This window comes from Protopterus annectens, chromosome 5.part0, assembly GCF_019279795.1.
Source record: "Protopterus annectens isolate FY-2018-M chromosome 5.part0, PAN1.0, whole genome shotgun sequence".
Classification (NCBI taxonomy): Eukaryota; Metazoa; Chordata; order Ceratodontiformes; family Protopteridae; genus Protopterus; species Protopterus annectens.
In genome coordinates, this window is record NC_056735.1 from 604,719,507 (window position 1) to 604,742,733 (window position 23,227).

A 23,227-nucleotide genomic window follows, 5' to 3' on the forward strand; every position below is an offset into this window, starting at 1 on the left:
CAAGAGAGAGAACTTGCTTAATCTGAGGATGTTAGCTTAGGTTTGTTTTAGGGGAAAAAGAAAAAGGGGTTATAGTGCAGTGAGGAGCAGGAGTATGGAGAGCTCAAAGGGGAAATTTCTATGAATTTATGTAGGGTGAAAGCAGGAACATTTATGTTTAGTAGATAGGTGTGAGTAAAGTTGGGTCTTGAAGGAGTCAGAATTAGGTATAGTCCTAAGTGAAGGAGGGAGAGAGTTCCATTTTTTGCCTACAGTGAAAGAGAGAAGGAGTTGGCCTACAGGATGTTTGGGTTTGTGGATAGAGATTAAATTTTGGTGTTCAGATCTCAGAGATCTGGTTGGGAAGGATGTTTGTTAAAGCTGGGCATTTATCTGGATAGAATATTAATTTGTGAGCAGTGGTTAGCTGGAGATAGTCTAGGTGGTTAGAGAGTTCCAGCCAGTTCAGAGATTGTAGGGTAAGGCAGTAGTAAGTAGAGGTTTTGGATTTAGTTGCGAATTTGGAGATCTTATTATAGCAAATTTCAAGTTTAGAGGTGTTGGAAGAATACAGGTTGGTTAGAAGAGGAGCTCCATATAGTAAAGAAGGTAGGTAGTTGCTATAGTATGCCTGGAGGAGTTGGAGAGAAAGCAGTTATTTCTATAGAGCATACCTAGCTTTTGGTGGGTTTTCTTTATGTTTTGTTGGATGTGGATATCAAATTTAAGGTGTTCATCTATGGTAATGCCAAGGAGTTTTGCAGAAGGGGCCACTTCTATGACAGTGTTGCTTTGGCTTAGGACTTTTGAAAGCATTTTTGTCGAAAGAGAAAGCCCTGGTGGGAGGGAAGAGAAGTATTTTAGATTTATTAGAGTTGAGAGAGAGATGGTTGCGGTGCATCCAGTTCTCGGTAGTGGAAAAAGCTATTTGAGTTTTAGTCAGGAGTTCAGGTAGGTTAGTGGCGGCACAGACTAAGGTAGAGTCATCAGCGTATCAGTAGACTATTGCCAGGTTTCTGAATTTTTGTTTAAAGAGCAGTCTTAGTGGGTCCCACACATTAATAAAGACTCCTGGGACTGTCTTAAAAAACTAAGCCAGGATTTGTATGGGGATGATATGATTCTGGTTACAGTTGATGTGAAGGACCTCTTCAGTCATACCGCACTCTGAGGGAGTAGAACTGTTTTATGATTATCTGTGTAAGAATTCACAATATACACACGCTAGAATACTTATACTTAACACTAATAGAGTTGGTCCTTGAAAACAATTACATTCTGTGAAGGGCAATTATTTAAGCAAACAATGGGGGTTGCCATGGGGGCAGTTTGTGCCCCCGTCTTTGCAAAGATTGTTTTGGCCCAATGGGAGTTGACCAAGGTGTTCCCCTTTGATGGGTATAGGAGGTGTGCATTTTATGGCAGATACCTGGATGATATACTTATTCTGTGGGGAGGTAGTGAAGGTGAACTGTATGAATTTTTTTCTTATTTGAATACTAGCACCTCCTTCTTATGATTTACTATGGAGATGAACACAGAGAGTATTAGTTACTTAGACATTCAGATCAAGAAAAAAGAAATAAAAAAAGTACACATCTACTATTTATAGGAAACCAACGTACTCTTAACACTGTACTCCATTTTAATAGCCGTCACCCCTTGAATCAAAAAAGGTCACTAGTCAAAGAGCAAGGTGTAAGGCTTGCAAAAATGGTTAGTGAGTTAGATACATCTTATGAAGAGAGAGACAAATTGTTGGATATGTTGGAAAAAAGGGGATACCCGCAGGGATTTGTGAAACCTATATTGGAAGAAGTCACTCAAAAAAGAATATCAGGACATTTTTATCCATTGTTGGGTCTTGGCAATGGAGGTGGTACACAAAGTGCAGTCATGGATGGTAGTGACAGTAACTATGATGTGTATAAGAAAGCTATGATCCTGACATATACCCCACAGTATTCCCCATTTAGGGACGTCCTTTTTAAGAATTGGTTTATCCTACAACATGATGAACAAATAGGTAATGCATTGGGTAGTAAACCACTAGTAGTGTACAAAAAAGACATCAGTCTTATATAAGAAGATGTTAGAAAGGAACAAGGTGAGGGTAGGATCTTACACTAGTGGGCACACCAGGAAACGTGAACATTGTTCGCAGTGTAAATTTATCCTAGAGAGTGACAGAGTAAATATTCCTGGGTATGGTATAGTATAGTGAAATCAACACATACAAATAACTGTGGTACTAAAAATGTAGTCCATATTGCACTATGTCAAATCTGCAATAGATTCTACATTGGAAAGACAAACAACTCCTTCAGATTGTGGATATATCAGCATATGTATGACATTGGGAAGGGGAACGTCAACAACGCCCTTGCTAAGCATATTACTAAATTTTCAGAGTATTATTTTAAATTTACAATACTTGAACATCTAGAATACAATGGGGGGGGGGGTGACCAAATGACCTATTCTTAGAGTTCAAGGAAATGATGTGGCAACTAAGGGTTAATGCCACGAACCCCCCTGGATTAAATGAGGTAGTTTCTTTATCTAGTTACCTCAAGTTAAAATCAGATTACCATTTGAAATAATAATAGAACAACATGTATATTTTAAGTATATATTGGTTATTCATTGGTTACTGTCTCATATCTTGTTTGATTATTCACTTAGTTTTTTAATTAATCTTTTTTAATAATTGTGGCAAAGTATATATATTTTATATGAATTGATTTTAAGGAATGTGTGCATATATGCACACTATAGGGTTTTGTATTTTTTGTTATGAAACTTAACATCAGTAACAATTTAAAAGGGGGTATGGCTTTAAAAATGTTTTAAAAATGTTTTTGGAGAGAAAGTTAATTGACTTAATTTATTAAACACATGGTAGTATATAAGGTGGAAGAAGTCATTGTTTTATTAACTGACAAAAGCGCTAAATAAAGAACATCATCCAGCTAAGAGTGTGACATGTTCTTCTGATTTTACTTTGTGCATTTCGTGTTTTTTTGCTGGTATACTATATTATATATATATATATATATATATATATATATATATATACATATACATACATACACACACACACACACACACACACACACACACACACACACACATATAAATATATATTTATTAAAGGTGTCAATGCATTTTAACACCCCAGTCATTAAATATGTGTTATGTATATTTGTGAGTGTGTGTGTACATGTGTATATGTATACACAAAAATATATATATCTTGTAGAAATCAACAGTCTAGCAGTCTGCATGTTATTTGTCACTTTTCAATGAATACCTCTGGTACCTTGGTAAATTTATTCCATTAAATAATTCCAATAATTAATTACAGTGTCTGGGAGTTAGGTTTGTCCATTGAATTCCTATCAGTTCTGCTGCAATCAGATAAATGGGATGCAAATGATGATTCAATAATAAAGAAAAAAAGGAAAATGAAAAAAAATAGTAAGGTTAAACTGACCTAATTAAACAAAAATGTACATTTGTGGTTGTTTCTTCCAAAAAGGTCTAAGTGGCATCTTTTTTTTTCTAATGTGAGAGTGAGAAAGTTACACTTCATTCTCCAAAAGTACTAAGATATGTTGTGTGTGTTTTTTTTCCTCTTCCTAGGAATTAACAGACAAATGATTCAAAATATTTCTGACTGGCTTTACTGACTTGCTCATCCAAGTATGCCATACAGCAAATACAGGAGCAGCATATTGCAACAACCTAACTCCACAGGCATGAGCATATTCATATTTTTGCATACTGCAGCATGTAACCGCAATACAGCTGGAAGTTTTGTTAGGAAGAAGTCAAATTCATATCTCCACACTGCAAAATATAACTCGGGTAATGGAAAAGCACAACAACTTGTGTTGCGTAGCAGTCAGTGAATGAAGATCATTATTTCACAGTGACTGAGAAAATACTAGCAAATGTATTTTTTCACAGTATACATGCTTTTTCAAGGACAGCAGATGGCACATGCACATTTTAGTAGACTTGACATCATGAGGAAGAGACCATAAAACAAAGCATTACGTCCATATGAAACAACAGCAATGTAACCCAAAAGGAACAAATCACAGGACTAAAAACACAATCAAGGGCACTGCTAAACCTTGCACATGCCATGGCACTCCACGATCTAGATTCCAAAAAAAACTACAGTAGCACTGTGGATGGCTTCTGGTCTCTAGCAACTCTATCCCAAACCTAAATCTCAGCCCTGCCCCTAGTATAAAATCATACAGGTGGAGACAGCTGGAAGTCAGTGGAGTATACACTACTCCAGGAACAAGTAACAGCATTAATTTTAATATGTAAAATGAATCTCATTACCTATTCCTGGCAGATGATGAACTCTGCTAAACCTGATCTGTATTTCCCAGAATCACTACTGCGTCTCTACTGCATCATCTTAAGTCGTCCATAAAAGTGCAAGCATGACATGTAAAATTTACTTATATTGAGGCCTAATACTGCTTGTATGAATGACATGCTGTGGGGCTGCCGTACAAAAACACAATTTAACTTTGTTAAAAAAAATTTCTTAAAATCCTCCTCTATTCACAAAGGAGATGACCCTGACACACCACTAATGCACATGTGCATGGTCCTCCCCTCTCCTGCCACCTCCATACTTCTTCTCTGCGTGAGACGTAATCCACATTTGTCAGAAATAATACTGCAAGCATTCGGGTTACCAACCATATAATGCCTGCAGTACCACTTCCTAATTTCAGGTGGAGCAACAGCTATGTAATTTCTTAGTGTTACAACATAGCAAACCCAGATCCCAGTTTGTAGCCAGCAGAAGACCTCTGAGGTACCTCATTAAGTTACACATCACAAAGACGCTCAAAGGCCTAGCTTTAGAATCACATATTACTTAAGTGCTCAGATGGTGTAGAGGTATGTTGCTGTGATTGTAGTGCACAGGATCCCAGGTTCAAGGCTTGGTAGTGATAACATTGATTAGTATGCCCACAGCCCCAAATATAACTGGCACCTCGAATCAAATCTACTCCCCTGCAGGAAAAACATAACTGCCAGTAATTTACCATGATTTTTTTCCCCTTTTCAGAATAATGCTAAGATGTAGACTTTTTAGTCTACATGAAACTGTTAACAGAACAGTCATGTAAAATAAGAAATGCAAAACTTAGATCAGCATGTAAGGTTAGGCAAAAGCACACAAACAGTTCAAATTAAACATGCTATAATGTATAAACCCATATTTCACTTTCTGCGCACGTGCACACATACATATACTAATTATATATATATATATATATATATATATATATATATATATATATATATATACATACATACACACACACACACACACACACACACACACACACATACTCAGTTCCCCTTCATATGAATGAAGGTCTCTAAACTGGTAAGTCATAAACTCTAAACCAGAATCTCGAATTTAGAGAAACTCGAACATTTGAAAGGGACAAAAAAAAAAAGTAACACCTTTCAAATGTTTTTGCAGGGAGGGCTTCATCCCCCTGCACCCCCCCCAAACCTCCCTACTTAAATATACCTACTCCGAGATCACACTATAGTGAAGGAAAGGGAAATCTCCAATTCCGCGCTATACGTGCAAGCGCAAAATGGAAGATTTTCCATTCCTCCACTATAGTGCAGTCATTTAAACTGCTAGGGTACAGGGGACTTGGCTCCCTGCAATAAGGTAAGATAACTTTTAATTTTTTTAAACCTAAGGCTCCCATTCACAATTTCGAGTGAATGGAAGTTCGAGATTCTGGTGTCGAGATTATGAATTTCGAGCTTCCATCCATTCGATCTTGTGAAGGGGAACCATATACACACACAAAAAATTATATACATCTCCATAATCTGCATATGATTTCTGCATGCAAACGCAAAGTTTATTCTCATGGCTTATTTCAAGAAAACTACTTCTTAATCCACATTAAACCGATGAGATGATTTTTGGGACTAACAGAAATATACAAATTCCCCTAGAAACTACTTATTCATTAAAATACTTGGGCCTCTGTCATTATTAGAACCTGAACTTCCAACTACACATAAACGTTGAAATACATCAAACCCTTTTATGGGCATTGGAGATCTCCCACTTATTATCCCTGCTTGGAAAAAAGCCATAGGAACAAGGCATTCTACTAACAGAACTTGAATACGGGCTTCCACTCATAGCTTCAACCTCAAAGAAAAATCTCAAACCTTTACAAATTACCAGCAACAAAACCTGACAGTTCATCACCACAACTCTCATGTCCAAGCATCACTGCTCAGCAATTTGGGGCTTACTGTCTTCACATCCAAAAGAGATAGACATTCTCCTCCTCACCACCTCACCACCCTCCGTTTCAAACTGCTTAACCAAAAATACATTCTTCTATGTAGCTAGCAAATTCATGTGAGGGAGTGAACCTATAAGCTTTGATCACAACCAAGTCAAGCTCCTGCATCTTCTCAATCCTAGGCCCTATCACACGAGGAATAAAAGCACACTACCACCACTTTAGAAAATCTCTGACACTTCAAAATCAGCCAAATATCACCATCTTCAATGATGACATATTATAAGACCAAATGCAGGATTATCTTTCTTTCCAAGTTGCTCAAGTCTGTATTCTGGAAGAATTCCTTTTTCACTTACTAACACTTGTCAGACTCCAACTCTCCTCTTATACTCAGTTAACCAGAGACCAAAAACAAAATCTTTCCTCGCATCTTCTCATTTCTTCTATTACCACCTCTACTCTCAAACATATTGCCATCTAGCTGAATTTCTCAATTACTATTACTCTTCTGAGAGCCATTGACTTTGCTTGTGTCTTTCGGCTTTTCCTGGTTAGGGGTCGCCACAGCGGAACTCCAGTCCGCTAATGATTGGCACTAGAGTTTTACATGATGGCTTGCCAGGCCTAACGCACAACCTTCAACGAAGGAACGCCCGTTCACGCATGTCACCACACAGAAGATGCTCTGAGAATCGAACGGGCAACGTCTAACTGTGAGGCGACAACGCTACCGCAGCACCACCACCGCAGTCTCTGAGAACCATTGACTAATTGTCAAAAATACTGCCTCCATTGGGGGGGGGGTCTTTGTTTATTTGTTGAGTTATTCTACCACAAACTTTTATACAGTTCAAGACCTCATGCAATACATTTATGCACTACACATTTTCTTTTAAATTTGTTTGCTTTTTTCACACCAGGGCACAGCTTGAATACATCCATGTGAATAAGTGCTCCACCCCAATTAACAAGAAAGAAAAACTTCATCCTACATATTCAGAGAAGCTGTAACTCACATTCTTCCACTTCCAGTTGCACAAGTCATTAATGCGAACATAAATATACTTACAAATAAAACCCAAAAACCCAGACAAAAAACATTATAATTTGAAAATACTTGTTTGGCATGTATTATTTACAGCTTTATTCTTTCCAAAAAATGTGAACTTTGTTATTTCAATGCATTTTTGTACATATTATTTACTAACAATGTTTTCATTCCACACAGTATGTATCCCAGCTATGGTGTTCAAGATTTCATATGTTGTTTTATGTACATCATGTTGGCACAGTATTACTGTAGTAATCACCTCCTAAACATACATTCATACAAAAAAATTATATAAGCTATTACAATAGTTTGTAAACTTTTTGACACAGAGGAACAGTGTACAACACAGGATTTAATTTTGACAACATGCCAACTGTGAAATAAGTTGCAATTAATATAGCTTATGATTGCTATTCAGTGTAAGACAGTACAATTCTACTACAATACTGTGTCAAGAAAAATATTTAAGCAACTTTGTAAATTGTCTACCTTGGAACTTCTTCACAATTCTTAAAGAAAAATTTTTTTTTTTTTTTTACACACAAGCTGTCACAGCTTATTTATCCAGTCCAGCCAGTCATCATGACAAAAAAAAAATAAATAAAACGTTTACCTTGGACTTAGCATAATTCGTAAACGTGTAGTTTTAATGTATACACAAATGCCACAGTGTATTTATCCAGCACATCCAACCACCACAAACCAAAAATCAATTAATTTGAGCTTCTCAATTATCTTCATAGACTGGGGCTCCCACTGTTTCTCGCCACCACAAACCAAAAATAATTTCATACTCTGCCATGCCTACAAGTCCCAAACTATGAATTTCAATGATGTTGTACTGTTCTTGTCACTGTATATCACATCCCACACTGCAGAACTGCCACTGCTGAAGATAAATCAAGAGGCTACATTAAGATCCATTTTATCTGTAATTTAGGTCTATACCTCAAAAGCAACTTACTCACATAGTTCTTGCCCAGCTTTTTAGGAATAACCACAATTATCCACTATCGAGAACTCAGGAAGTTATGCCAGGACACACACTAAGGGCAAAGGTTAGACAGTGTGAGAGACTTTGACAGTTGAGCCCGGGGAATTTGCAGTGTGTGAGCCACCATGTTTAAGAAGGGAGAAATCTTGAATGATGGTTAATCCTAGGTATTTTTGTTGCACAATCTCAGCTATGTATTGCTGGTAGGGATCAACTAAAGGAATGGGCCACTTTCTGCTGTTCCTTGTGTGGTTCTCAAAAGCATTACTGAAAATTTGTAAGCATTAACCAAAACTTGTTTTTGTTAGGTAGTCATTTCCAAAGACAGGACACATTTTTGAACAGCTAGGTTAATTTGTCTGTCATACTAAATTGCCAGTGTGCAGTAAACAATTTAGGATTGCAGTTAATGGAGAAGGGCATTAATAAATAATGAAAAGAGTAAGGGCCCAAGTACAGCACCTTGTGGGCCCCAAGTTTAATATCCCTAGTTGACAGGAACGGATATATTGGTGAAGTCCTTAAATCAACAGCATACTTCAGGGAAGAAGCAACAGAATTAGAAGAGTTGCAAAAGTGCGCTGGTTTATTGACTCAAAAGACTCATTTGATGTCGACCAACACTGTACCTACAAGCAGGTACTTTTGATGTTACTACACATTTTGTTTTTGAGGTAGTAGACTGCAGTAAGGGTACTGAACTTTAAACCAAAATCATACTGAGTAATGATATTGTCGTATTTACAGATATATTCAAGCATCTGTATGTAGATTAGCTTTTCAAAAATCTTTGCTAGGAAGGAAGTTTGGCTATAAAATTGTAATCATATGCATTCGTTGGAGAGGAGACATTTGGAAGAGGGTGCATTACTTTACATTTAAATGGCTGTGGTCTAATTCAGGAAGTAAATGAGAGATTAAACATGTGGGTTAGTGGTTTGCATATTGTCTTTATCGAGCCTGAGTATTAATAGACAGACTATATGTAAGCAAAGATTATAGTATGTTTGTAGTTTTTGTAGAAGCTTCTTTACTTGCATTTTTTATAAAAGCTCTGAAGTGGAAGAGCAGATAGTTACTTGATGTAATGGTTTGTCACGTGGGGGAAAGTGTCGATAATAGTCTTGTGTAACTGGGGAGATTTAAGATATTTTCTTATTTCATGTAATGTTTCAACAGAGATCTGCTTGTAATCTTTGGTTTCTGGAACATTTTATTGGAGACTAGTCCTTTGAAAGTTTTTTTTAAAGTCATGGATAACAAACTGATAGTCTAAGCAAGCATACATGTAGCTAATTCATATGTAAAAGCAAAGTAGAGCCTGCTTTATCATGAGACTAGAGTGATGGTCTGTAGAAACACAAACATAACTAATTCATATATAAAATCAAAATAAAGACGGTTGCACCATAAGGATGGCATTCACTTTTTAACCTGAGGATATACATACACACCAAGTCCTTAATGGCATCATTATGGCAGGCACCCTTACAAGATGTGGTTAGGAAAAAAGAGAGATAATCCCTTCACCTTTTTGGGGTGGAAGACAGGAATGCCTAAAATTACTGTTAAAGGGAAGAGGATATGGATGAGTCAGATCCTCACTAAGGTGGATACTGCCTAGAGATGTGTGTGTGTGTGGGGTGAGGGGATATGACCTCCTTAGTGAGCCTCTCTCTACAAACTGCAAGGCAGCCCAGGATGAGTCTTGAGAATTGGGCGATAAGGGGAATAACAGGAGTGGATATCAATATGCAATCTGCTTTGTTTAGGGGAAGCTGGGAATTTTCCTTAGCATACTGCCTGGTGCACAAACTGTTTGGAATATTGATTTGCTGATTTACTTACAGAATGCCAGTGACAACTACATTTAAACCGGGATAGCTGAAATAAATACACATCTGCAGCTATTTAACCTCTACTCTTGGTGTATTGTTTTTGTAAAACTGTATATTCATATTATGTGGAATGCCCCTAGTGACCTGAAAATGGAAGGCATATGTGAGTGCAGGATGAGGGCAATGTCCTTTCCCAGAAAAAGCACCAAAGACTGCACAATCTCATATATGAGAGGTCATTTGGTGCTCGTGAGCAAACCTCTCAACTACCTAGATTTTCACCTCCTATTTTTGGTCTGTTGCTCATAAAATGTGTGGCTTCTGGCAAATCACGGAGGACTGAAGTCACTGCATAATGACATACACTTAAGTTTCAGACTTCATATACTTTAGAAAATGCATGCTACCACAAATCCTATTAGAAAGTTTATAGACTCAGTATTTAAAATCTGTCCCTATTTTTGGGCCTTGCCCCCCCAAATATTATTTCATACTTAACTTCTTTGCTCAAAAATCACAGCAAACTAAAACACAGAGTGAGGAGGTCACACAGAAAACCTAATCAGCAAAAACTAAACAAAAACTCCAGGGACGCTAGAACGTCCACTGAGTGACCTCTCAAACCTCTGGTATCAGAGGCACATGGGATATATGCAAATGATCAGGTGCTTTAGTGATATGGCAATTCTGAATGCCCATGACTTATTACTTTAAGTCTTTTCAATGGACAATTTCAGGCCAATAAAACCAAACACCACTAGCTGTAGATATGCATATTTCAGCCTTGTTATAACCTCATCAGCACAGCACAAGCAGAGTGGTTGACTAAGCATAAAAACCCAGCTGATGTCCATTACCATTAGAGTGACTGCAAAATATCCCAACTAACAAACTAAAACAAATAGTGCGAAGGTTACACAGAAAAAACAATCAGCAAAAAAAAAAAAAACAGAGGTTTGAGAGGTCACTCAGTGGAATTTCTATCTTGGCTGGAGTTTTCATTTATCGTTTACTGATTAGTCAATAATTAAGGGACAAACTTGCCTCTCAACCTCTTAGTGCAAGATTTTTTATGCAAAGCCAAAGGCCCCCAAATGGGAATTTTAAATGTCTCTCTTATAAACTTGGTAATTTCCTACAATAATAAGCTTTGCAATGACATTCATTTTCTGAATTACGTTAAGTCTAAAATTCTAAAGTCTATTATTACCGAAGGACTTCAGTTCTCAATAATTTGCCAGATAAACATTGATTTTATGATGAACAGACCAAAAATGAGGAGCAATAATCTAGACATTCTGTGAAATGCTGGACAGTTAAGAGGTACGGAAACAAATCCAAAATAATGAAGGATACCAACGTGCAAAAATCAGAGACAGTTTTTAAGTATTACTCTAATTTAGTTAATCAACCAAAGGGTTCTACATCAACATGCATTTTCTGAATAATAACTATGAAACTGTTTGGCATTACAGACTGATTGCTGTCCTCCTTTTTTTTTTTTTGACACACTCATCAAAATTACAAAGCGAAGATCTGGGACACTACAAAACCAGAGAAGCCAAGAGCTGTACTCTGCACGTACAGGTCAAACCACTCCTCAACTATGACCTCATAATACAGGATGTGTATTAAAACGGACAGTTCCTGCTTTAAAATATTTTAAGTGTGTAATACTAAGAGGAAAGGCAGCAGCTTTCAAGCATATTGAAACAAAAGAAAACCACGTTATTTTCATAATATACAACCATCAACCGCATGAAAACTAAACACGAAATATAAGTTATACATTCGAAACACAAACCTAACAGAAGGCCGTCCATATCAAAAATAACGTGGGAGACAGGTTGGAAAGGCATCAGTGAAGCAGTAAATATTCGATTTATAATTATAAGATCAAATTGCTTTATATCCACGCTAGAAACAAGGAAGTAAATGCTGCAACTGTAAAGCCACCGGTTATGACAGCCAGCAAGTAGGGGGACGACTAAAATCTAAACCAGGATTTTCAATTCTTACGTATAAACAAATGCGTGTTGGAAGGGCAAGATTATGGTACCAACATTTTTGATTCATATGATTCACTAAGATGTTGTTACCTATTTCTCATATAACTTTAAAAGTTTCTCAATATCAGAAACAGTGATGGCAAAATCCGTGAGGGCGACGAAACAGTTCAAATGACTCCAGGGTGCAGTACCTGGGAGTTGGCCCTACTTTCTCAGCATTTGTAAAACATTCTTTTAACGTGAGTTAACGTTGACTCGTTAATAGTTATTAATTTGTGCTTTAATAAATGTTTTGAAAAACGCAATATGTTCATCAATGCTTATTACAGTTTATTTAGAGGATTATATGATTCACGACAATAGTCGTAATGCAAGAGTTAAAAAAATGCTTAAAATAAAAACTAGTCACTGTGCAAACGAACACATTTTCTTTGGTTAAATAACGTTACTGCATTGATCAGCCCTGTAAACAACATTCAGTTGCAGTCCAAAACAATCTATAGAATTCCTCAGCATCAGAGGACTTTTGAACAAGCCTGCCGCAGCTATTTGTCTCCGCCTCAAAACATGCTACGGCAACCTACTGTTGCAAAAGGAGAATATGCATTTGTTTGCTAACCACGTTCTTTTAACCTCTGTCCTACTTTCATTACAACCTGCCGGTTACTAAACTTTTAAGTAGAAACTGCAATCGGGAAGTAATGCCATAGATTAGACCTACAGAATGCACATTTCATCAACCCATTGTATTTTGTAAGGTTTCAAGATTAACAGTATAAATAATATTTTAAAAGGTGTCGACCATCGATTAGGGTATTTTCCTGTTACTATTTCGGCTTTCGACTCCCTACGCTTGACTTTGAGAAATGCAATCTGTACCACCCATGGCTTTGGTTTCTAGTTTGTTTTTAAAGGTAGGTAGGTTGTTTAATTTAGTTGAATAACTACTGCAGCATGTTTTCTTCATATAATTCCAAATCAAGCATCCCTTTAAGAGTATATTATTAATTTTAAAATTTTCACATATTTAAGCACTTTAATATTTGTGGGTTGTGGTTGCTCCCTTTTCAGATGCATAAAGATCACATTTCCTTTTGCAATGTGAAACTCATCACAAGCCATAAGCCCCACCAATGCAGAAGACATTTTATTTTATTATTACTACTGAAATATTAACTCTTTCTTGTAGAAATTTAGTTATCTTTTATGTTAAGATGCTTCATATTGAGTCTCACTCTAATATTAACTTAGATCATATTTTCACACACACACACACCACTGTTGCCCAAATCAGGATTGGCATTTGAAAAGAGTAGCAGGTGACCTCTTATCACAAGAAATCTGGACAAAGGGAAAATAATGAAGTGTGAAGGTCCAAGAATAGGAACAGCTTTTAGATATTGGTCTTATAGATGTAGACTGTTGCTCTAATAATAGGCTTTGCATTGGCATGCATTTTCTGAAAGATATGGAGTCTGAAACTCAAATGTCTGTCATTATTTAGTGACTTCAGTCCTGAATGATCTTCCCAGAAAAAAACACAAATTTTATGAGGAGCAGACCAAAAATATGATGCAAAAATCTGGACAGTTGAGAGGAATGGATGGCACTGCAGCGATATTTACTTGAAGGCCTCACCTTGCATTTCATGCAGAAGTGGGTGTGTCGCGAACAACTGACGACCAGGTCTGCGTATGTAATGACCAGTGATTGACATGGCATTCTAATCAGCTGACAGCCCTAGTTTCTCCTCTTACAGATTAAGGTTAATAATCATATGTGCATTAAATCCACAACTGCTACACATGCAAACTAAATACAAATGATGATCATCGTCCATGTTCCTAGAAATAAGTCTGCCCCCTTCACGCTTGTTCCTAGTTTTATAAAAGTGAGCACAAAGTTGCACTCAATACTTTTGTGACATTTGCTACGATGTATAAAAAATGCTGACAGAAAAAGACATTACTTCAAAAGTTGTAACACTTTCTTGGAACATGGATAGCAACCCCTATTGTGCTGACTTGTCATAGTCACTGCACCTTCCCATGTGTTTTCGTAGTGGACTCGTACTTCTCAGCTGTCCAGATTTCCACCTATTTTTGGTATTTTCCTCATAACACTGGTAGTTTTCTGCAAACCGTTGAGGGTTAAAGTCAATAAATAATGACACACATATACTGCTCAACCTTTTAGAGCAAGAAATCTGGACAAAGCCATAAATAAAAGTGGGACAATAGCCATCCAAAATAAGGGCAATTTTTTTTAAATATTGCTCTTAAACTTAGAAATTTATGGCGATATTTTACTCAGAGAAACAATAAAGTCAGCACTATCAGTCTAAGAATTAGAACTATCAGTAACATCGCACAATATAAAGTATCAAACAACATAGCTATATAAACTATATTGGTTTATTGGATGTTATGGATATGAACACTAGATTCTACATACTAGAAACATATGCTAGTGTCACCATTGAGGGAATGCATATTCATTAGTGCCCAATTACGAAATAGCACGGGGGTGGGTTTTGGGCGGGGCTTGCTACTGCACATCTGGTGAGGCCCTCAAGTACAATATCGCTGAGGAAATTACTAGTACAGTAAAGTATGCTTTCTGTATTTGCTGTTGTGTAAGATGGTTTGTGGACTTGACTTGAGTCATTGGATCTCGTTAAGTTCCATTGGTCATTTATCCTTCTTTTCCCCTAAATAGTCAAGTTTATGCTTTCAGGATTCTCGTGTTACACTTTAGTACTTTTAATAAATTGCAGCTCTTGACATCCATTCTGGTTGCCATATCTATTCACATGCCTAAATTACTGTTTATGAAAGGAGGGATCCTAACATCACTTTGGCAAAAAAAATTACAGTTTTCCATGAAACATGTTTTTTCAAACAAATTAGGAAGACTGGATAGAGATTTTAACTGGCAAATGTTCCACAGATATACAGTTCTAATGAAAGACAGGTTAAATGGAGAAAACCCAGACTCTAGTTATGAAATGTTCACCAAGTGTATGTATGGTCTGCTGCCAGTGGTGAGACAGTTAAATGTGAAATTACTGCAGTATCCTTCTGCATGTTTTTTTCTTTTATTGTATTTTACAATTTGATAACCAGCTATTTTACTCATACTCTTCAGTCAAACAGCTGGAACAAATCAGGAGAGATCCATCAGTAATGCAGTACAACCATTAATTTGTGTACCAGCATTACAGAAATTAATTCTGTTACTGCTTTTGCAGTCAGGTCACTGTGCTTCTTGTGTAGTGTAATTCTAGCAAGTCACTTGTCACATTTAAATATAACACATGGTTTGCTACAGTTGTTAAAGTTAGTAAACATTTTTTTTTTGTATTTTCTTTTTTTCTAATTAAATTGAGGAGCAAAGAATGTGTAGAAACATGGCTTGCTCCTTGGGCAAGGAGCACCAGATCAGAGAAAGAGAGACTCTATTTTTTATTTGTACTTAGTAGAAAGGTAGCCAATGTTCCTTTCCATATAGGTTGCAATGATCACAGTTTAGGTCAGCAAGGATAGCAAATCTAGGTATTTTATTTTCAGCTATCTGGATTTTCTTTGGAGTATTATGAGCTGAATGGGCGGAGATGATCAGGGGAAGAGCATATTCTATTTTGGGAATCAACACATTTATCCATTGCCGTTCATGCAGCTGGAGTGAGTAGGTGTGAAATTTGATAGCATAGTTTCATCTTATCTATGTCTTTGGATGTAATATTGCCTGTGTGTAAATTAAAGTTTAGAAGCGGATCAAGAATTACTTCAAAAGGTATTTTTATGTGACATTTGAAATTGTTCCCCTTTTAGAGTCTAGAGTCTGAGTTAAAGCATGCATACCTCTTGGCTGTACAGATTTTCGCAGAATGTCAAGATTTTTGCCTTATATTTTTGGCCTGTTTTTCATAAAATTGTGTGTTTTCTGGTAAATTAGTGCCAAATCATTAAAGACTGAAGTTAGAAAATAATATATTTGAGTTTCAGACTTCATACCCTTTACATATGCTAATGCAAAATCTGTTATTCTATTAACCTTCTAAGTTTGTAAGAGCAATATTTAAAAATTACCCCTATTTTTGGGCCTTTGTCCCACTTTTATTAATGGCTTTGTCCAGATATCTTGCTTTAAGAGGTTGAGAGGTATGAAAGCATTAACCTTGTTTGTATGGAGCCAGTTATACAGGTTTATGAATATAAATTGTGTGATCTTTTGAGGAGTGGTGTTTTTTTTATTTTCTGATTTCTAGTAGCAGTATATCTTCTGCATATGTAACTATATTTTTGTTGGGTAAATCTAGGGTTATATCATTAATGAATAATAAGAATAGAAGAGGGCCGAAGGCAGAACCTTATGGGACTTCAGTGTTAAAAATGCATTTTTCAGACAGTTGGTTATTTGAGTAAATTTGATAGGATTTGTCTTTTAAGTAGTTTTGAACCAAATTAAGGTGTTTTCGATAAATAATTAGTTTCTGTAGTTTTTCAAGTATAAGGCTGCAATTGACTGTCTCTAAGGCATAAGTTATGTCAACAAAGATACCAACAGTGATGAGTTCCTTAGATAATGCTAGTGTAAATTAAATCAGTAGCTGATAGTAATGTGATTTGTGTGTCAAAGGTGATTTCTAAAACCATGTTGTTGATAACAAAGTAGTTCATAACTATTTATGTGTGTGAACAGTTGTCTGTATAATTTAGTAAGGGGAAGTATGTTGGGAATGGGTCTGTAGTCTTTCATATTAGATGAGATTGGATATTAGGTAATGTAATGATGATTGTGTGCCTGAATAAAAGAGGAACTATACCTATTTTGAGGGAGAGATTCAAGATATGTGTAAGGGACTTTGCATTTCTTTCTGCTGATAATTTTAAGAATGCGGGATGTAGTAATCTAAATTTGGCTATTGAACAGTTTAGTTTAGAGAGCAGGAATTTGCTTTTTTATTGTTATTGTTTTAGACAATGAAGTAAAAAACTGCAGATATGCAGTTAATGTGTTGTGTGTATGTCTATGTGGGCGGGGGAGGTTGTGATACTCAGTTGAGGTTGTCTGGTAAAAGTTTGCAATTCCTTTTATTGTGGAGAGAAGGAATTTCATATACTAATTGTTAAAGGTGATTTGGTTTTGTATTTGTCTTTTTAGTTTGTAGATGAGTAAGCGATTTTGTCAGTGAGATGTTTTCTTTCTTTCCTGAATGATTTAGTTTAGATGGTGGAGCATTTTGCTTCTGCCTTATGTATAGCCTCTTTGGAGCTGTTAGTTTCTATTCCAGTTGACTTTCCTAAATTCAGGCATCATTAGTGTAGATTTTGATTGGTGGCTTCCAGTTTCCAATTTTTCTGTGTCTTGTTTCTTTACGTAATTTTTCATTTGATGTCATTAGTAAGCCAGGGGCATTTCTGTCCCCTGAACCATCTCCTTGTTTTGGGGAAGAGAGTCTTCTGCATATTTGAAAGGTCACTAATGAAGTAGCAAAATGCTAGGGTCGAATTTGATTAGATGTATAGTGGAGTCCAGTCTATATTATTAATGTAGATTTGCAGTAGCTTTTATTTGCTTTGAGGGGGGATGTTCTCCCAGTTATGATAACTGGAGGAGATCTTTTCATTTTGAATGACTGTTCTGTTAGTACAGGACAGTGGTCACTGATTAAGTTTGGAAGAATTAGAATGCTTGAACATTTGTGGTTTTGTAATGGTTATTATAAGGAAATATGGTGACTGGTTACCAGCTTGCATGTTTCATCTTGTGGATTGTTTTATCTGCTCAAGATTAAGTGTATTGAGCATTCTAATTTAGTTGTGGGGCATCTGACATTAAAATTGAAGTCATCCAAATAATAACATTGTTATTCATTTTTCTAAGGAACACGCTTAACAGTTTTTGCTGAATAATATGGAGGTTATGGCTACTAGCACCGATCCTGTGGCAGTTTCAAACTCTTGACCTGTGTATCACTCAGCTGAAAACAGTAGGAAGATGAATATATATAGTGATTTTCCAAGGAAAATGACATATCAGTATCATACCTTAAGAGAAGTATCAGGCCAGCTATTTAACCATTGACACTTTTAAAATGTGGTGACCAAACATTCTGCATTGCAAGAAGAGTAATTGCTTAGATTTTAAACACAGAGGAGTAGATGACCAGAGTCAAACACTGTAAAATGGATGCTTGTATCACAACACCCCCAAAGGAAGACATTCCTGAAAGACCTATCCAGGTCATTGCTTAATACTGGAGGGGCACTGGCTTATTTTTTAAGCAATTGAGAAGTTCTTAGAAGCTAAGCCAGGAAATTGCATATTGTTTGTAAAATAAATAGAAAAGGTGCTGTTTTCAGTAAACGCACACTGCTGTGTAATGGAGTCAGGGTTGCCAGATTTCCGACTGGCCGGGTAGGGACAAGGTGAGGACCAAAAAAAAAAAAAAAAAGGTCTTCAACAATTAAAAACATGGAGCTACAATACGGAACATCAAGCAGTTCCGCATTAAACACAAGTAGCTCTATGTTTACCAATTTTTGATTGGCTCGTATACGAGCCAATCAAAAAACTCAAAAAAACGGAGCTATGTTTAATGCGGAACTGCCTGATGTTCCGCATTAAACACCAGCAGCTCCGTATTTACAGATTTGTGATTGGCCAGTATGCCGGTATACGAGCCAATCAAAAAAACTCGAAAAACGGAGCTATGTTTAATGCGGAACTGCCTGATGTTCCGCATTAAACAACAGCAGTTCTGTATTTAGCAATTTTTGATTGGCCCGTATGCCGGTATATGGGCCAGTCAAAAAAAAAAGTAGAGGGCTGTTTCGCTGGAATTTAAACTGGCAGTGCGGGCCTCGGGATCGGGCTGCTGATCCCGGGTCAATCCTGCTCATATAGGGATGTCTAGCAACCCTGAATGGAGTACTTCTACATGACGGTGCTAAAGAAGAGTGATACATACAGTGGATATAAAAGGTATACACTAGCCTGTTAAAATGCCAGATTTTTGTGATATAAAAAAATGAGACCACGATAAATCATTTCAGAACGTTTCCCACCTTTAATGTGACCTATAACCTGTACAATTCAATTGAAAAACAAAAAAATCTGTTAGGGGAAAAATATAAAAACGTACAATATGCTGGCTGCATAAGTGTGCACACCCTCAAACTAATACATTGTTGTGTCTGCACACCTTTAAACTAATACTTTGTTGAAGCACCTTTTGATGTAATTACAGCATTCAGTCTTCTTGGGTGGGAGTCTGTCAGCATGGCACATCTTGACTTGGCAATATTTGCCTACGCTTCTTTGCAAAAGCGGTCCAAATCTGTCAGATTGCGAGGGCATCTCTTAGGCACAGCCCTCTTCAGGTCACCCCACAGATTTTCTATTGGATTTAGGTTTGGGCTCTGACTGGGCCTTTCCAAAACTTTAATTGTCTTCTGGTGAAGACATTCTTTTGTTGATTTGGATGTATGCTTGGGGTCATTATCGTGTTGAAAGGTGAAATTCCTCTTCCTCTTCAGCTTTTTAGCAGATGCCTGAAGGTTTTGGGCCAAACGTGACTAGTATTTGGAACTGTTCATAATCCCCTCCACCTTGACTAAAACCCCAATTCCAGCTGAAGATAAGCAACCCCAAAGCATGATACTGCCAACGCTATGCTTCACCGTGGGGATGGTGTTCTTTTGGTGGGGCAAAGTGTTGTTTTTGCACCAAACGTACCTTTTGGAATTGTGGCCAAAAAGTTCAACCTTGGTCTCATCAGACCATAACACATTTTCCCACATGCTTTTGGGAAACTTGATGTATTGTTTTGCAAATTTTAGCAGGGCCTGGATATTTTTCCTGTGTAAGAAAAGGCTTCTGTCTTGCAACCCTACCCCATAGTCCAGACATATGGAGAATATAGGAGATTGTTGTCACATGTAGTACACAACCAGTACTTACCAGAAATTCCAGCAGCTACTTCAGTGTTGCTGTAGGTCTCTTGGCAGCCTCCCTGACCAGTTTTCATCTTGTCTTTTCATCAATTTTGGAGGGATGTCCAGTTCTTTGCAAGTCACTGTTGTCCCATATTTTCTCCACTTTTTGATGACTGTCTTCACTGTGTTCCATGGTATATCCAATGCTGTGGAAAATGTTTTGTACCCTTCTCCTTACTGATACCTTTCAACAATGAGATCCCTTTGAAGCTTTGTAAACTCTCTGTGAACCATGACTTTTGCTGTAGCAGGCAACTGAGTAAATGTCAGGAAAATCCTACTAGGATGGATGATCTTTATTTGGGGTTAATCAGAGTCTCTTTAATTGATGGCAGGTGTGTACCCAAGAAGACTGAATGCTGTCATTAAATCAAAAGGTGCTTCAACAAACTATTAGTTTAAGGGTGCATACACACAACAAAGTATTAGTTTAAGGTGTGCACACTTATGCAACCAGCGTATTGTACGTTTGTTATATTTTCCCCTAACATATTTGTTTGTTTTTCAATTGAATTGTACAGGTTATAGGTCACATTAAAGGTGGGAAATGTTTTGAAATGATTTATTGTGGTCGCATTTTTGATATCCCAAAAACCTGGAATTTTAATGGGTGTGTAAACTTTTATATCTTCTGTACTTTCTATTAAGAATATAATATTTCATTGGGTTTTACATTGCTTGTTCAGAAACAGTAATGCTTACCCAACAACTAACACGTTTGAAATTTAACATGAAATACGCATTACTGAAGACCTCTTTGTTTTCACATGTTCAAAGAGAGGAGTGCTGTGTGGATGATACATTTCATAGTGTTATAGGTAAACATTAAGCTACCTGCTCTTAGGGGCCATTTTAAGATTAGTCTATTTCCCTCAGATGTGAGAATCAAACCCTGTACCTTCTGTCTGTGAGGTAAACACCTTAACCTTTAGATTAACAGCCCTTATGGGAAAAGGAGCAGAAGTCTGTGAGTAGTAAAGACACAAGAAAAGTGGCTGTAGTCTTTATGTATTATTTTTATGGAAGGCACAGTGGTGCAGCAGTTAGTGTTGTTGCCTCACAGCAAAGGGTTCTCTGGCTTGATTCTCAACTGGGGTGTCTTCTTTGTGAAGTCTGCATGTCCTCCGTGGATTCGTGTGGGTTTCCTCTGCGTGCTCCAGTTTCTTCCCAGATTCCAAAGACATGCGTCTGCAGCATTTCTCCCTGGGCCTCCGCTGAAAATGGGCTATGTTCCATTCGGAATTTCCCAGTAAGTAAATGTTAAATAAAATAAATAAATACATTTAATGAATATATGTTAGGAGTAAATACAGAATGGTACTCGTGTAATTATTTCCACTGGTATAAATATTATATGAGTAAGTAGGGCCACAGAAACAGTTTCTGCTCTTTGTGCAATAATTTCCATGCCCTGGTTTGCGTGCCTGTTTAAACTTCCCGAACCTGCAGTTATTGAGAAATTTACTGAGTGTATTGGCTGTGCATGCTTGGAAACCGAGAAAGTGGGCAGTTACTTAAGCCAGCTAAAAAGTGAGCAAAGGGCTTGCTACCTATGCACTGGGCCACATATTAAGAGTTTAACTGTATTGGAGGGGTAATCTAGGTGGTAGACTATCAAGGTTGAGGGTGTAAGTGTAGATAGAGTAGCAACTGGACTTATGAGCCCCAGGAGACCCCTGTCACAGTTGTACTGGACTTCATAAGCACAGTGGGGAGCATGCACACATCTTTAAAACCTATTGCATATTAGTCTAGTTTGCATTGTTTTGTAGTGTTGAATCTGCTGGAAGGATATCCCAAACCCCCACTCATTCACCCACACTCATAGGCCTTTTTACTGCTGAAGATGAAGCTACATTAACACTTCTCACTCTTAGGAAAGACATTGAAAAGCCCATAAATGTAAAATTAGATGATGTGACTCGAGACAAGTAGAGTTCAGACAATTTGTCTTTTGTATCCATGAACATCCTACCTCACTGATTGCTTATGGTAGTATACCATCGGGGGGGGGGGACTGCTTTCCACTGAAGGAACTGAATGCTCCTCCCTACATTACAGCTTGTTTCACCCACTAAATTTGCCACTGTGGCTCCAACTTCAGACTCACTTCACTACCCCATGTCCCAAGTACAGTGGATTCTTGTATTTTCTAAATCATTATGATTTATTTCATTTTGGTTCAGACTTGTACTAGAAATAAATTTTTCTTGTTTTTTGTACAGCAGTTACATCAAGTAAGTCTATAGTCTGTTGCCATCTGGCTAAGTGTTCGTTCTCTTTTTTCTCTCTCTCTTCTTTCTCCCTGCTAATCTGTAGTACATATGTATATGTTATGTATATATGTTTCCACTCACTTCTACTGAAGGCTTCTGTTGTAATACCTGATTTTATTTTTGTATGAGCAGCACAGTTACTAGATAATGTAGGTGATTGTTAGGATATGAGAGTTTCTGTTTGTGAAGAGTTTTATCATTTTCTAGAGTTGCTTCCTTTTTATTTTTATATATGTTACACTCTATAGCTGGCTGCCTTTTCTAACTGCTTAAATGTCAGATTTACAGATTGTATGTTGTGTAGCAAAGAGTGGGAACTAACGGATAGGCTTGCCTCCTGTCACACTAAAGTCTGTAAACCATCATGTCAGTAACCCCACACTTGCATGCATACACACATTTCTTGTTAGTTTAGTGCATTTTTCTTTCTGTCCTTTTATACTGTGGAAGCCACCATTTTTGTTTTTAGTAATCCCGGACTTGCATACTTACAAATATCTCCTGTATGCTTATTGTCCTGTTTAAAGGTTAGAAAGCTGAAATGCAAAACTGTTAAATACAGTGCACTACTCTTGTTTGCCAGACATTAATTAAAGTGGATGAGTATACACAAATAGTACTGTACCTAAGTAGTTCAACCATCAAGAAATCCTTAACTTTCTCTCTCTCTCTCTCTCTCCCTTCCAGTGAAGCAAGCACATATACCTTCTGCAGCAGCAGCAGTAGTCAGACTTATCATATCGCA

General features: G+C 37.1%; 2 protein-coding genes across 4 annotated transcripts in view; one reads left to right on the top strand and one right to left on the bottom strand.

Moving 5' to 3' along the window:
* LOC122802175 (pseudouridine 5'-phosphatase) overlaps positions 1 to 12,064 on the bottom strand; it is a 769,412-nt gene extending 757,348 nt beyond the window's left edge. The window contains exon 1 of the mRNA XM_044071846.1: positions 11,999 to 12,064. The gene's annotated coding sequence lies outside the window, so the exon portion shown is untranslated. The remainder of the gene's footprint in view (positions 1 to 11,998) is intronic.
* STS (steroid sulfatase) overlaps positions 11,590 to 23,227 on the top strand; it is a 1,313,520-nt gene continuing 1,301,882 nt past the window's right edge. The window contains exon 1 of one of the 3 annotated variants that reach the window (XM_044072458.1): positions 11,590 to 12,442. Coding sequence is in view for 1 of the 3 variants with exons in the window: in XM_044072455.1 (XP_043928390.1) it covers positions 13,070 to 13,117 (48 nt within the window). In the remaining 2 variants the exon portion in view is untranslated. Of the gene's footprint in view, positions 12,443 to 12,806; positions 13,118 to 15,860; positions 15,999 to 23,227 lie in introns of those variants that run through there. The other 2 variants (XM_044072455.1, XM_044072456.1) reach the window with 2 other exon arrangements.